Source organism: Thalassophryne amazonica, chromosome 8 (genome assembly GCF_902500255.1).
Source record: "Thalassophryne amazonica chromosome 8, fThaAma1.1, whole genome shotgun sequence".
In the NCBI taxonomy this organism is placed as follows: Eukaryota; Metazoa; Chordata; class Actinopteri; order Batrachoidiformes; family Batrachoididae; genus Thalassophryne; species Thalassophryne amazonica.
Genome location: NC_047110.1, coordinates 13270117 through 13286165, shown reverse-complemented (window position 1 = coordinate 13286165; position 16049 = coordinate 13270117). Strand labels below are relative to the sequence as shown.

At 39.8% G+C, this 16049-nt stretch overlaps 1 protein-coding gene across 3 annotated transcripts in view; it reads left to right on the top strand.

Annotated features, from left to right (window-relative positions):
* lsm14aa (LSM14A mRNA processing body assembly factor a) overlaps window positions 1-16049 on the top strand; it is a 35979-nt gene that overhangs the window by 13096 nt on the left and 6834 nt on the right. Inside the window, exons 4-8 of one of the 3 annotated variants that reach the window (XM_034175753.1) lie at window positions 6398-6607; window positions 6952-7032; window positions 7653-7832; window positions 7923-8097; window positions 13226-13264. In XM_034175753.1, coding sequence (XP_034031644.1) covers window positions 6398-6607; window positions 6952-7032; window positions 7653-7832; window positions 7923-8097; window positions 13226-13264 — 685 coding nt within the window. Of the gene's footprint in view, window positions 1-6397; window positions 6737-6951; window positions 7033-7652; window positions 7833-7922; window positions 8098-13225; window positions 13265-16049 lie in introns of all 3 variants that reach the window. The other 2 variants (XM_034175751.1, XM_034175752.1) reach the window with 2 other exon arrangements.

The window sequence follows — 16049 nt, the reverse complement described above, 5'->3', positions numbered from 1 at the left end:
AAAATACCTCTTTTTTCACCATATATTTTATAACATTTATATGTTTCAATGTGGTTTTTTGGCAACTCAGCACTTTGATAAAGCAATGTCATTTGAAATAATTATTTTTGTTCTTTATTATAAATTGTTTTATTCTTTTATTCTTTTATATTTCAACAGCCAAGGGATATTTGACGATTTGTTGATTTTCAAGTATTTTAAGTTTTCAAATAATGTTCTGTTGTTAAATAAAGTGATGGAAGGAGAGAAAAATTTTCCCTGGCACATTTTTAAAAAATTCCCAGCTAATCCGATTAATCCTGTCGAAACCCCATCAGATTCATCGATGATCCAAATAATCGTTTGTTGCAGCCCTATTCACAAGGTTTTTCCCATTGCTTTCGCATCTTACCTGTGACAATGTAGTTCATGTGTGTCTTTCTTGAGTTTGGTAAATGTACCAGATGACCCACATTAAATTTTTGCATATGGATGTTTTTTTAAAACTCATTGTTTTACATCTACACATCCCCTCCACCACCACCACCAAATCAGTGGTATTTGGTCCTCTCCTGTGGAACCAGCTCCCAATTCGGATCAGGAAGACAGACACCCTCTCTACTTTTAAGATTAGGCTTAAAACTTTCCTTTTTGCTAAAGCTTATAGTTAGGGCTGGATCAGGTGACCCTGAACCATCCCTTAGTTATGCTGCTATAGGGGGGTTCCCATGATGCAATGAGTGTTTCTTTCTTTCTTTCTGTTTTTGCTCTGTATGCACCACTCTGCATTTAATCATTAGTGATTGATCTCTGCTCCCCTCCACAGCATGTCTTTTTCCTGGTTCTCTCACTCAGCCCCAACCAGTCCCAGCAGAGGACTGCCCCTCCCTGAGCCTGGTTCTGCTGGAGGTTTCTTCCTGTTAAAAGGGAGTTTTTCCTTCCCACTGTCGCCAAGTGCTTGCTCACAGGGGGTCGTTTTGACCGTTGGGGTTTTTACGTAATTATTGTATGGCCTTGCCTTGCAGTGTGGAGCGCCTTGGGGCAACTGTTTGTTGTGATTTGGCGCTATATAAATAAAATTGATTGATTGATTTGCATGGCTCAAATGTACACGCACTGTATTAATACTACTGAACGTTGCATATGAGGCGGAACAGATTTAGCACCATCTGACACTAAACTTGTGAGTTATTTGTGTTGAAATCAGATGTCATATTGAACTATGTGGAGGGGGTGGGGGCTCCAGTGAACATACTCCTGTATCTGCTATGATTTCAGAGTACAGAGCTACTTAACTATTCACTATTCCAATATAGATTTTTAAGGGTTGATACGATTATCAACAAGGTTTGGAGGCCGATATTTGCTTGCAGTAAAAACTGTCAAAATTTAGTAAAATCTACTCTTACCACAAAACTTTCTTTAAATATTTTGCAGCATATGTTTAATTGAAAGAACCTTTCAACATGACCTTCACACAAAAAGTGCACGGAGCTTACAAACATGAAGTTGAAAAAAGTGCACGGAGCTTACAAACATTATGAAGTTGAAAAAAGTGCACGGAGCTTATAAACAACATTGTGAAGTTGAAGAAATGAACAAATTCAGGGATTGAAGTTCTCTGTCTCTGTGACAGGTTTCTGTCAATCAGGCTGCCAAAAGGCAGCATTCGCACTGACGCAGAATCAAGGCTGGATGCAAGATATAAAATTTACTGCATCCAAAACTTTCAAAAGTTGACTTTTAGAATAATGTGTCAGTTTTGTATTTGTTTTTTCTCCTGGCAGCAAGTTGTGCTGGACTTTCAGATCCTAAGATTTTAAATGATATTGATTTAAGTAGAAGCCGTAGAAAAGCTGTCCCCTTAAAATGTGTTCATCCTGAAGTATTTAAATAATGTGTAGGTTAAAGCCTTTCTATTATATGATGCTGCATTAGAAAAGAGCAGCAATAGTTAGTGAGCGAAATATAATCTTGTTCAGCAGGAGAACACTTAGCTGTTTTCTTAGCTGTCTCCACCTTATTTTAACGTAAACTCGAGGATGTGATTGCAAAAGGGTTTCCAGAAAAAGGTAGATGGTGAACATGATTTGGCTGTGAAAAAAATTTCAGTCAGATGATATTTTTTTTCTTTGCTTTATTCCCTGCAAATAAATAAATACAGCCAACACAGCTCCAGTCTGCACACTGTGATCTTCTTCTGTGCCAGTCTGTAGGTCAGCAGCCTTCAGCAGTCACGGGCTGAACTTCTCTAACAAATCAAGTAGTGTTGTGGGTGGGACTTTACTGCAAACTAGAAAGCAGCGATACCGATATCCACAAAAAATGCTGAATATCAGCGATGATAATCAGTAGACCCCTAATAAAAAGACTGCAGCAACCTTTCCACAAACAGTAGGACAGCACTGTGTGCAAAATTTGTTAAATTGGACAGAAAAGAGATGGAAGTGCAAAAACATAAATAAACATTCACTCGTGTTGATTTTCAGAGCAGCCATGTTGGATTATGGAATTTTTGTACGTGGGATACACAATCCAAGTTGATGTATTGGAATTCTAAATTCAGGGGATGTTCCAGGGGTGTAACTGGGTCATACTCACCTTCAAATACACCATAAAATCATAGCTTTAAGATTTTCAAATGGCTGAAGTTTGACTGGAATGTTGATACTATTGCTAAAACTACATTAGCTGCCCCCCCCCCCCCCCCATCTCAAAACAAAGGTCTGTCTGTCTGAGATTAGCTAACCACTGACACAGCTGATGCTGTGTTCTTGAGACAAAGAGGCACCACTCTGTTCATACTTTGAACAGCAGAATAGGTGCATCTGTCGACGTTCCCCTTTCAAGCATCCCTGATGAACAGGGTTGTACATTATCACCACTGACTATCTTTGTCCGCCGCAGACACGAGGATACAGACAGAAGATTTTGACAACAGATAGTGTTTTGTTTTGTTGGATTCTTGATAACGTTCAAAAACTTAGTCACTGTGGCTCAGTGGTGACAGTTTCTATTTGAAAATGATTATTTGCACTGTGATTTGAAATGCAAATATGAACTAATGTGCTTTCAAAATTTGACAACGTAAATATACACAGTTATTTAAAAACAAAGTTATGGTATGCAGTGATTGGGAAGGCAAAAGAAATCAATGAAACATTGTCCCAGTTTTGAGGAAATGTAATAGTTTCATTTACAATGAGACAGTTGTCACATACGTATTGTGGTAGCAAATTTATAACATTAATTTTCACACAGAAATTCTGTTTAGTCTTCATTTATATATAATATGTATTTATATATCAAAGCAGTGGTCAAGCTTGCAGCCTTGTTGAGTGCATTTAATTTTCCTAGTTTTTTTTTTTTTGTTATAATTCTATGGGTCTATCATAAAGAAATAGCCTAAAAAGCAGTTCATGAATGTTAATTTGCATGGATGATTCCAGATGATCCCTCTTCTGAGAAAAATGTAATATTTGATTAAACTCATTTAAAACTGAAATCATGATTCATAGGATTGCTAAAAAAGCAGTTTGAACATAATAGTTTTGAGTTTGTAACGTCAACAGCAGATGCTACTATTATTGTGAAAACCCCCTTTTCTACTTTTTTTTTTTAAAACTAATAGCCCAGTTTCATAGCCTTAAGAGTGTGCATATCATGAATGCTTGGTCTTGTTGGATTTGTGAGAATCTACTGAATCTACTGGTACCTTCTTTCCCATGTAACAATAAGAAATATACTCCAAACCTGGATTAATCTTTTTAGTCACATAGCACTACTATTATTCTGAACACTACTGTACATGATCCTCTGCTTTCATGTGAATGTACTGTGCACCTTATACTTCGCTCTCCAATTCTGGCCTTGTGCTCGTCTTATGTAGCCCAAACAGCTGTGTAAGCACTATAGTAGCTCTGATTTTTTTTTTGGGGGGGGAGGACAACAATTATATCTATTGCTTCTCAGACTAGTATCATCAAAATTTGATTGTTGAAGAAAATCATCTTGTTTCACATCACATTCAGATTTTGTAGCAAAATACAACAGTTGATCCAAGTTAACTTTTTATGTGTGCCATATATGGGCATGCAATGTTGCTATGGTAACTCTCGCTGAAGCACCTTTCACACCGGGCTTGCATACAGTTGCGCTAAAATGCATATGGAGTACGGTTGGAAATTGCGCACATTTGGTGTAGTCCTTGGGCAGGCTGGTGTGGCGATGGCACATGGTTGCGTTCCTAGAAATGGTAAATGGACTGCATTTATATAGCGCATTTCCATCTGCATCAGACACTCAAAGCGCTTTACAATTATGCCTGACATTCACCCCGATGTCAGAGTGCTGCCGTACAAAGTGCTCGCTACACACTAGGAGCAATAGGGGATTAAAGACCTTGCCCAAGAGCCCTTAGTGATTTTCCAGTCAGGCTGGGATTTGAACCAAGGATCTTCTGTTCTCAAGCCCAACACCTTAACCACTAGACCACCACCTCCCCCTAGACTTGCTTACAGTAGCGTATGGTTGCTCTGTCAAACCATTTATTAAAAACGCTGGCATAAATGAATGCAGCTGTCACACCTTGATGACCAGTGTATGCCGACAGCCCCGTTTCCACCAAGTGGTTCGGCTCGGTACTGCACGGTGTGGTGTGGGTCAGAAACAGAGCAATTTAACATTATTTTATTTTTTGTCTTGGTGGATTATTTTCATTGTGTACAGAAAGCTGGTGAGTCTGGCTGTGGTAAACGCTGCTGTGGTTCTAAACTTTTAAAGCGCTGGTTGCTTCCTGATCAGGTGTGCTGATGAGGAAGTAGAAAATATTGCAGAGAGAGAGAGACACAGAGAGAGAGAGAGAGAGAGACACAGAGAGACACAGAGAGAGAGAGAGACACAGAGAGAGAGAGAGAGAGAGAGAGACACAGAGAGACACAGAGAGAGAGAGAGACACAGAGAGAGAGAGAGAGAGAGAGACACAGAGAGAGAGAGAGAGAGACACAGAGAGAGAGAGAGAGAGACACAGAGAGAGAGAGAGAGAGACACAGAGAGAGAGAGAGAGAGACACAGAGAGACACAGAGAGAGAGAGAGACAGAGAGAGAGAGAGAGACACAGAGAGAGAGACCTGTTCTCCTCTAGCTGGATGCACTCACTTTGTGGATGTGTACAGTAGCACCATGTTGCGCAGACCCGCTTAAAAAAACAAAGTGCTTTCTGCGTCTAGCGCTCTATGCAGAAATGATTTAACAGGTTTAATTTTTTGAGGCCACACAGCTTTAAAGGAGGATTCTGGATCACGTGTTTAAAATAAGAACACCCTCTACTTCTCACAGAAAAATACCTGTGCCCCCACCCCAATTAAAGAATACACAAGGTAAGCCTGTCACAATAACAAATTTTACTGGATGATATATTGCCTCAGAAAATATCATGATAAATGATAATATAATATTATTGTCAACACCACTTTAAGACCATCTGCGTTTGAATTTACTGGGCCGACTGCTAAGAGGGTTTTCTGATGTCATGCTAGACTGCCTTCAATGTTTTGCTAATTTTAAATTTGATTTTTGTGAAAATGACTGTCGCAAAACCTCACTCTGTACAGATTAAGATCATCTTAGGTAACCTCACTATTCGCTAAAAAGCCCATCTGTCAAGTCTTAACACAAATTCGCATAAAACGTCAACTTCGTAATTCGTCTGCCTAAACTCAGCTTAAACGTGGGGTGATGTCATACAGGGACCATGATTGAACACAAATGTGGGTCATCACGCTTTGGCTTTTAGGTTCATATTTTGGAAAGTGAGTTCACTAGTTCAAATTGTTCTTCCAAAGTTTCTGGATTGAATAATGCAATTGCTTCACTTTAACTGGCTGGATCCTCTGCTGCATGACTGCCTCACATGCAAATAGCATGCTGACATCCCCCGCCTCCTGCAGACAGCAGGAGAGGAGAGGGAGAGAAGCAGCGCGGCTCGCTGAAATGTTTGACTTGTGGAAACAGACACTTGTGAAAACAGGTGATTTTTTTTATTTTTTTTTAAATCAGGGCAGAAAAATGATCGCGTTCACCTTCATATATTGAATGATAAGTCGATATAGTAATTATTGTGACAGGCTAACCCAAAGATTTGGGTCAATATCAGCATCATGAACCTCTAGACCACCAACTGTATGGGTGCAAACAATATATTGGGGTATAAACTAATTTAATGCCCTTATATATTATAAGAATGCTTCCTAGTCATCACTGATAGAACTCAAGGTGCATGTCTACCAAATTGTTTCTTCAGAGTTTAAGTCCAGACACGCTGGTAGAAGATGTCTACACAAAAGGAGTGTGCATTGATTTGTTAAATAAGCAGGAATATGTTGTACTTACTGCTGATTCTGTCTTGGTTTTACTTCAGGCCGCAGCAGCCCCGGCTTGGACCCTTTGCGCAAGAGTCCTACTGTGGAGCAGGCGGTACAAACTGGCCCGTCCACTACCACTGCGGCTCCGGCTCCAGCCCCTGGAATGGGGCGCAGGAGCCCTGCCCAAAGTCGCACTGCTCCCCCTTCCACCGCCGGCCAAGGCAGCCAGAAACCTCAGCACCGGGAAGCCGTGGACACAAGGAGGGGTGAGACTGTCAGGGGAGGCCGCAGCAGCCAGAATTGGCCTGCACCCCGAACCATCTCCGCCTCTCACATCAGTGCTGTAGATAGGGCTACCACTGCAGGGTTTACCCACTCTATGTTTAGCCACTCAGGTGAGACCTCAGTCCAAAGTAGCACATTAGGAAGTGTTGTGCTGCTGCTATTTAGCAAAGAGCCTCTTTGTATGATTTGTTAACGTTTTGTTCCAGAGGTCCCACATATGAAACCATTGTGCCTTTGAAGGTAGGAGTCTAGTAGCGTCAGTGTTGATACAGCACAGGACTCTTCTTGTTACTGTTCCTCCTAACTAAAAACTCTGCTATTCCAGGCACAGATGTCCAGAAAGTCCCCAAGCCAGAGTGTGAGCAGGCGCGAGGTGAAGGCAGGGATCCCAGTAAACGTTCCACAGGTTAAATCCGCTTCTGCTCTGAAACCATCTTCAACAGCCTAGCTCCATGCCCATTAAGCCTCTGCATGCCTTTCCTTTCAGACAGTGGACTCCATATACTCATCTCGTACTATCACCTGACCCTGACCACTCCATGATGACCTTTTTTTCTTTCTTTGCTAGTGAGTGTGTGCAGATTGACATGCTGTTCATGTCAATGGACTTGATGCAGTGAAATCTTTTTCATTTTCAGATGGTGTTTTCAGTGAATACCTGATAATGCTGCTGTTTATAGCTGAAGGATTTTCACTGTTTCCTATGTTTGTCATATTGAGGTTGTTGTTTGTTGTTCTGTGACGTTGTGTTGCTGACATCTGACACTAAGCTGCTGTATTGTGGTATGTTGAGTTTGTTCAAGGATTAACATTTTTGCCATTGTGAATGTGTACATTGGTTTACATCTTTGATGTTATGTGTTTTTTTTGTTTGTTTGTTTTTTAACAGCTGTTTGTACATTGAATGTTAACTCTTGATAAAGCTGTTTATTTATTTGAGTATAATTTCTGTTTTCTCCGTCACCCTTAATTGGAGTAAGCAGGTATAGCAAATGGAGGGATAATTTTTGTTTGTCAAATCAACAGCTCCCAGTGCCCCAGCTAACAGACGTGGGCGAGGAAGTGGACACCGTGGACGGGGGCGCTTCAACATTCGCCGAGATGGACCCATGAAGTTTGAGAAAGACTTTGATTTTGAGAGTGCCAATGCCCAGTTTAACAAGGAGGAGATTGACCGAGAGTTTCAGAACAAATTAAAACTGAAAGGTAGTTTGTGTTGCCTTTTGAATGAATTTGAACAGTTCTCATTGTTCCCATGGCAGAATTGTAATTGGTGGTGTTGTGTACATCACCCAGATGAGAAGACTGACAAATCCGAGAAAGCACTGAATGGTGAGGATAAAGGTGACTCTGGCGTCGAAACCCAGAACAGCGAGGGGAATGCTGAAGACGAGTGCGATCCGCTTGGCCCCAACTGCTATTACGACAAGTCAAAGTCGTTTTTCGACAACATCTCCTGCGATGATACAAGGTGCGTCAGTCAATAGCACTCTGTCTTTTTGTTTTGTTTTTCCCAATCTACAGATGTGTGTTTTTTAGTGCAGACTATGCCTCCTCCAGTGGATTGGAGTTCAGGTTTGAGGGGAAAAAAACCCTGTGCTCATAGGTGTATGGTATGAAATGGTTCAGTGTATCTTAAAATATTTTCCAGTCAGCGTGTCGGTGTTTGAAGATTGTCACTCCTGAAACCAAAATTTTTACTAATATAAATTTTGCTTTTTATTACATTGTGCTTTTCCATCACAGCAAGTTAAAAAAAAAAATTTGTTTTCATTAAGTCTTTTGAAGGGGATTGAATGCTGTTTTTACCTGCACAAGGGTAAGAGGATTAAATGATCTCGAAGTGGGTTTGCAATTTGTCAGTTTTGGTGATATACCTTGTACAGTTTTGCCATATGGTTAATAACACCTATCACATACTTTTTTATGTTAAAATTTGAGCATGTCTATAGGTGACTGAAGTGATCAGAATCAGACCAGAAAGTGAAGTGAGCAGTGAGTCTGTAATGCTGTTGCTTCAACACAGAGCCTTGAGTGTGTATTCAAAGCACAATAATCAGGGATGAACAATCTCTGCTTTTTGGCAGATTTCCACTTTTTTGACAGTCGCCTGGGTCATTGTTGAGATCAGTGTTGTCCTGCAGGAACCGTTCAGTGCTGAGTTTAGTATTTTTTAGATCAGGCACCTTGTTGAGCAGCTAAGGGGTCCTTGGGTTATATTTTTGACCCGTTGGTAGACTTCTCATTCCCTTTTAGATTGATGATTGTCTGCGTTTGTGATGAAGGTAGGTTATAGTGGTCCTTTAACAATTTGTTCTTTCAGTATGCAAAATAAAATGCTAATTTTGGTGCTAATATAAGATAACGTTTGTATAGCAATGTCTATCTGGTGTTTAACATGCATACTGTTACTTCTAGTTCACGTTAACATGCTTATTAAGATAGCACACTTTCTCAGTTGCATTGTTTTGTTTATTGGAGATACCTGTACAGACCGAGCACTGATCTGTATATGACACTGGATAGCTCATTGGCCCACACACGCCATACAAACCGTTGAGACACTCAGCCATCTTACCACTCGCATTTTATGTGGCCCACACGTATACGGCTCATTATAACATCAATAATTTCGCGGAACAGCCAAGCTAATTGTCTCATTTCCTTCTTTTTGTTCTTCAGTTAATGTAATTTAATTAATTTATATAGTGCCAAATCACAACAAAGTTGCCTCAAGGCAAGGTCTAACCTTACCAACCCCGAGAGCAAGCACACAGGCGGCAGTGGTAAGGAAAAACTCCCTCTGATGATTTGAGGAAGAAACCTCAAGCAGACCAGACTCAAAGGGGTGACCCTCTGCTTCAGCCATGCTACCGACACAATTGACAAAAACAGATATACTGTAACCTTCATCCCTCCTAATCTGACTGCCATTATTAGCTATTTATTTATTTTCTTTCTTTCTTTTAGTACTTTGACACATTCTCCTCTTCTATTCTCAGTTACTCAAATCTCACTGGGACAAATACTCCATTCTAAAAATTATGATTCTTTAATCCAAGTTTATACAAGTTTTGTGTAATCATCAGCAAGCATATACATTGAATTACATAGTAGCACAATATCCTCTGGAAAACTGTGGCACTAACGCCAATGGAAAAGGCATAACACCTGTATATTTAGACTCTTGTAATAAATTACAAATGTGTTTGCTGCGTTAAAATAGATGATATATAAAGAAATTTGACAGGAAAATTCAAAACATGTTACATGTGGTTAACCACGACTTTTACCTGACAACCTAGCCAAAATCAAAGTATCTAGCTCTTTGGTACATTTTTATGAAACTTAATATCAAGAAGATACAGTGTACATGTATCTTCATATTCAAATTAGTATATGAAATTCAACCATACATACATATATAGATGTACATGTGAATAATTTCTTTGTAGAATTAACTAGAAATGATTCCAACGCATTATGTACCTGTAAGAAATGGACAAAAACTAAAATCATTCATGTCGGTGCAAAATGATTTTTCTTAACTGCTTGCGGTGGAGAGTTGGTTTACCCTTGCAGTGACAGTATTTATTACGCATGAGTTTCAGCCTAATATTAGTAATAAAGCTCATTGCAACAATGCCTAAAGCTCCAAAACTATGCTCAAGTAGACCTAATAAATGTCTTGTCCAAACTCAACATGTAGCTACACACAAGCCGCACCACTATGTATGCCTATATGCTGGCACAAGGAATAAAACTCTATACAATTATAGACTTTTGATTTCGGTGTACCTGTGATTATGCGGACCTGGTCAGGATGGGGTTCACCGAGGCCTTGGCCGAGTTTCAACTCTTTATTATTACTGTCATACTGCACCAACAGGTCCAAAATACTTCATGAGCACAATCTCTAAAGCTCCCTTCACACCGAGGCTGCCTCTAGCTTCCTGGTGTCATGACAACGCAGGAATGTCTGCGTCAGGTGCGTGCTGCAGACAGACTGCACTCTGATTTCTCTTCTAGTTTATATTTGTTCTTGTGCTGAGCTGCAGGTCTGCGCTCTGCGTTCTGTTATAGTTTATCTTTCCTACTTTGACTGCGAGATGCACACGCGCACAAATGTGAGTAAATTTGGAGCTGTTTGGAGTTATACTTGATGTGGACATGTCCTGTTTCTGGCAATCTGTCTGTGAGCAGGACTTTTATGGACTGTATTTAAACACATTTGTGAGAGAAGATTGAGGAGCTGCTGCAGCCAGCAGCGTTTTTTTAATTTTTTTTCTGTGCTCTTAGTTTTTACTGCATTGTGTACATGGCATCGTGATGACGCAGAACGCAGCTCGAAGCAGGCCCGTGTGAAAGGGGCTTAATAAGGAATATCCTTTGTGAAGTAATGCACAGGCATCATGTAGAATCTTGTCAACAAACTGACAGCCAAAGTAGGCGTTGTATTGCGTTATCTGATTGGTCATTATCAATAGAAGGCATCGCTCGATTGGCTAGCGCTACGCTGCACGCGAGGTGTACTCAGCTCCACCAGCGGTCAACTCGGCATGTGGTATAGCTCAAAGTGGCGAATTAGAAGTTGACAAATCACATACCATATAATTCAAATTATTGTTCGTTGCTTTCCATTTCAGTCATACTCACAGGTGAAATGTTTGTCCACAGTCTTTGAACTGGTGATTTGCGGAGTTTATAGCTGCACATAAAGGTATTTTTTTTTAAGGGGTGGGGGGGGGGCAAAATCACAAAAAATAAAATGTTGTGCTCCTGGTTAAAGATGGGTAGCAAAGACCCATAGCATCTCAAAAAAAAAAAAGCAAAGGGGGGGAAAAAAAAAGAATTTACAAGCATGCACCAGGAGAGGCCAGACGGCTCACGGCAGCCAACCTATTCTCACAACAAAAATAGAGGCTGTCAACCCGAGAATACTGATTTCTGTCAAGAGTACAGTCTCACCTCTTCTGCGATCCTCTGATGGTTCTCTGGACTCAAGACCCGATGTGGCTTTGTTGGATGGGAGCTGCTGCTCTCCTCACTGCTTATCTCATCCATTGAATGGAGCAAATTTCTGCAGACGCCAAAATATTTACAAAATAATATAAAATAAAGAAGATTAATAATAAGGGCAGAAAGTGAATCAGTCATAATTAGAGGTGCACCGATCATTATCGGCCACCAATCATTATTGGCTGATCACGCCTTGATCGATTTGATCGGTGATCGGCAAAATGCGCCGATCAAAAGGACCGATCACAACAGTGCAGGCAGTAGCGCAGGGAGCGCTTGATGTGTTTGTCAGGAAAATGATAATTTCTCTACATTGATTACAGACCTGTTATGGTCTTCTGAAAACAAAAACGGGAGCGATGCTAACGCATTAGCATGTCTATGGCATTTTCAATGTTAAAAGTTAGCATTATGCATTTGCAGTTGTCATCACGTTCGGGTGCATTTGTTTTCAAATGTAATATTTCTTAAATTTATTTTTGTTTATATATTAATAATCTAATAAATCAGTGATTATTTGTAGATCACCCTGTGTGCATTTACAAATATTGAGACAATTTTAACCCCATAGAATGAGGGCTGTATTTTACATTCTCAACGATCTGTACCTGAGCAACATGAAACATGGATTAAAAAAAAGCTTGCTGGTAGAACAAAGTCAGTGTAATAAAACAAAAGTTGGCAGTTTATTCTAGTGTCTTTATTTGAATGCACGTTTTTTCTTTTCATCATTAAGTCTTAATGCAAAAATATTCCTATACATTACACCTATATTCTTATTTTGGGCATGATCCAAATATGTACTTGATCGGTATCGGCCGATCAAAATTTCGGTGATCGGCCTAAAAAATCCTGATCGGTGCACCTCTAGTCATAATAATAAGCAGATCAGTTTGCTGTCCTGTTGGACCTGCTGGACACAGCCATTGACATGGACCGAATCAATGGTTTTCTTTTGTAGCTTGACATAAAGGGGGTCCACATGTTGCTGGAAGAACTTGAAGTCGGGATGCTCCAGTAGCGTGGTGAAGGCTCCTGCTTCTCTGATAGTACTGGGCTCAAAGTCAGCAGAGTCTCGTATGGTCTTAAAATAGCGAGGTCCTCCCTGTGGCAACATGACATTTAATTAAAACTGACTAAACCAATTGAAAACTTACAACACTGTTTAAACTTACATGAACCACAATAACATTAAAAAACCCCAGACCTTGAACTCTCACTGCTCACTGTTGTTAGTTATTATTGCTAATTTCTCTGAAAATATTTGTCCTATCAACTTTCCGTTTTTGCAGCGTTGATCCTTGACCCAAAATGCATAAGCATACCAAATGGCAAACGTCAGCTCTCCCCAGTTTCTCCATGATTGAAGCTATATGCACGCATACACACGCACAGTCACTTGGCTATTATAATATATAGATTGCTACATTTGAGAAGCTGAAAGCTGTTGGTGGGGGTCTGATCATTTTTTGCCTGGCAATCGACGGTTTGTTTCAGTGTCTTACAACTTCTCTAGGTATAATGGTGTATCCCCCACCCCCCCACCCCCATTTTTTTTTTTTTTTTTTTTGTTTACCCAGGAAAGCAAGTGAGAAGTCTGGAGGCTCAGGATTCCCAAGGTAAATATTTATCATGTCACGACTGTGCTTCTGAGGCTTAGTTTAACATTTCAGCCAGTTGTACTGCTTCTGTCCCTGTCTCCTGTTGTCTGAACGAGGTGAGGTCAGCCTGCTCTATGTGGGAGGCACTCACTCAGTAGAAAGCCAGCCACCTGAGGTGAAGGAACAGCATTATTCCACCCAGAAACTTTGGAAGAATAAATGGAACTTGCATGTTCCCTGTGAGGATCCACAGGCTCTAGATTGGGTAGTGTTTCTAAAATAGGTAGCTGACAGTTTTCAAGGGTGGTAATAAATTATGCAAAGTTTCCATAATGAGTTGGAATGGTGTGTGAATCCAGAATGGTTTTAGAACTTTAGACCTCAACTGTTTATAGAATAACTCAACCCTTTTTTCTCCTGATAATTATGTAATTTTGTAATGTTAATTTGCTCTCTTAATGTATTTATAAATGTTTAGGTTCTTGTTATAATATACACATTATTATCAGTCTTATTGTCATTTTATTATTTCTGTTTTGTCATTTGATTTTTAAGTAGACCACAATGGAAATAAGTTTTTTTCACTTTCTTTTTTCATCCGTGTATTTTTAATGTATTGTCATATTGACTTTCTGTTTTGCCAGTGTTTATCCTTGACCCAAAATGCATAAGCATACTAAATGGCAAATGTCGCCTCTTCCCAGTTTGTGATCGAAGTTATACGCATGCACACAGACGGTATTTCTCTCTTAATATATTGTGGCGAGCTGTACGGGGAAAAAAAAACAAGCTAGAACTTTGTCTTTTCTGCATTCTGCTGCAAGCAGGTGCCTTTATATTTGCACGCCAACAAGCAGATACGGTGGCGGAATACATCAGACGCACTACACTTCCCACTCATGGTAACGGCAACATGACACTTACCTAAACTGACTAAACCAATTACAATAAATCAATAACAAACAGCACTGTTAAGCTAACATGAACCACAGTCAGAACATTTAAAACTCCCAAAGCCCTAAGTCCCATGGTGCATTGCAGCACAATGGCCATTGTCCCATTAGTCCTGTCAACTTTCCATTTTGGCAGCATCATTCTTGTTGACCCCCAAAACGTGAATTGGTGCAAACCGTGAATTGCAAAACATGAATACTAAAAAAATATATATTTTCAGAACTGTGAAGGCACGTCTCGCAAAATGTAACTCGCAAAACGTGAACATCATTCATTATTGTAGTGTTACATATGCTGTGACAAAAGTTTTCCGGAAATTACCAAAAATCCAGGTTTTAACTCACGTGGTAAACCTTTCCGGGTTATTTTTGATAACATATGTCGGAATCCATTCATTCACTTTCATGCCAAATCAGTTGGTGGCAGAAATGCACCATGTTGGTTTGCAAGCTGCCAATATTCTCCAAAAAAGAAGGGTTATTTTGTTTTGGATTTGGGAGTTTATTAAGTCATATTTTTGGGGACTGCCCGGTGGCTCTAACAGTTTGCTTTGTTGTGGACATTAAAAGTTAAGAGTTGGGTTTTTTCCTCCAATAATCATACATTAAGTGGAGCTAACAGGTGAAGCTCCAAGCTGCTAAAAATGCTAACACTGTTAGCATACAGACAAGAGTTTAACTCTGTCTGAGAATCACAACCATAACATTGAGTTTGAGCAACAGACAAAAATTTGTCTGAAGTGAGTGAATAATTGGTACTCTACAGAAGTTTGCCAGCTAACATTAGCTTTTAGCTACAGGATGTTAATCAATCACTGTCAAGCTGAGTGAACATTTTATATTCATAAAGCGTTCAACCTATTTTTATTTTTACCAAATGAAGCTACAGTTTTTTTTATTGCTACTGCAGTAACTACAAGTCTCAGCTTTAAGTAACTTAAAATTTTAACTATCAAGTAATCAAAGAAAATAGCAGTGCTATTTCATATTTCTTTATATTTTAAGATATTTTATTTTATCTTGTAATGTCAGAAATGTTTTTTAACTTTAAAATATACAGTAATCAGAAATTAATCTTGAAATAAAAACAAATTTGTAATGATTTTAAGACGGCCAAGGATTTGAAAACAGATTATCAATAGCTCTAAAGCTAGGAAAACTCAAAAATAAGTGAAGGTCATGGAGGTAATGGTCTAGTGCAAGGGTGGTCAAGTTCGGTCCTCGAGAGCTGCATTCCTGACACTCTTAGTTGTCTCCCTGCTCCAACACACCTGAATCCAATGAAAGACTCGTTATCAGACTTTCAATGAGCCTTTCATTGGATTCAGGTGTGTTGGAGCAGGGAGACAACTAAGAGTGTCAGGAAGGTGGCTCTCGAGGACCGAACTTGGCCACCTCTGGTCGAGTGGTTAAGCGTTGGGCAGGAGACCGGAAGATCCTTGGTTCAAATCCCAGCCTGACTGGAAAATCACTAAGGGCCCTTGGTCAAGGTCCTTAATCACCTAGTTGCTCCCGGTGTGTAGTGAGTACCTTGTATGGCAGCACCCTCACATCGGGGTGAATGTGAGGCGTTATTTGTTAAGCGCTTTGAGTGTCTGAAGCAGATGGAAAAGTGCTACCTAAATGCAGTCCATTTAAGTTGAACATGTTGATGTACAACCCCAATTCCAGTGAAGTTGGGACGTTGTGTAAAATGTAAATAAAAACAGAACACAGTGATTTGCAAATCCTCTTCAACCTATATTTAATTGAATACACCACAAAGACGAGATATTTAACGTTCAAACTGTTAAACTTTGTTTTTGTGCAAATATTTTCTCATTTTGAAATGGATGCCTGCAACACATTTC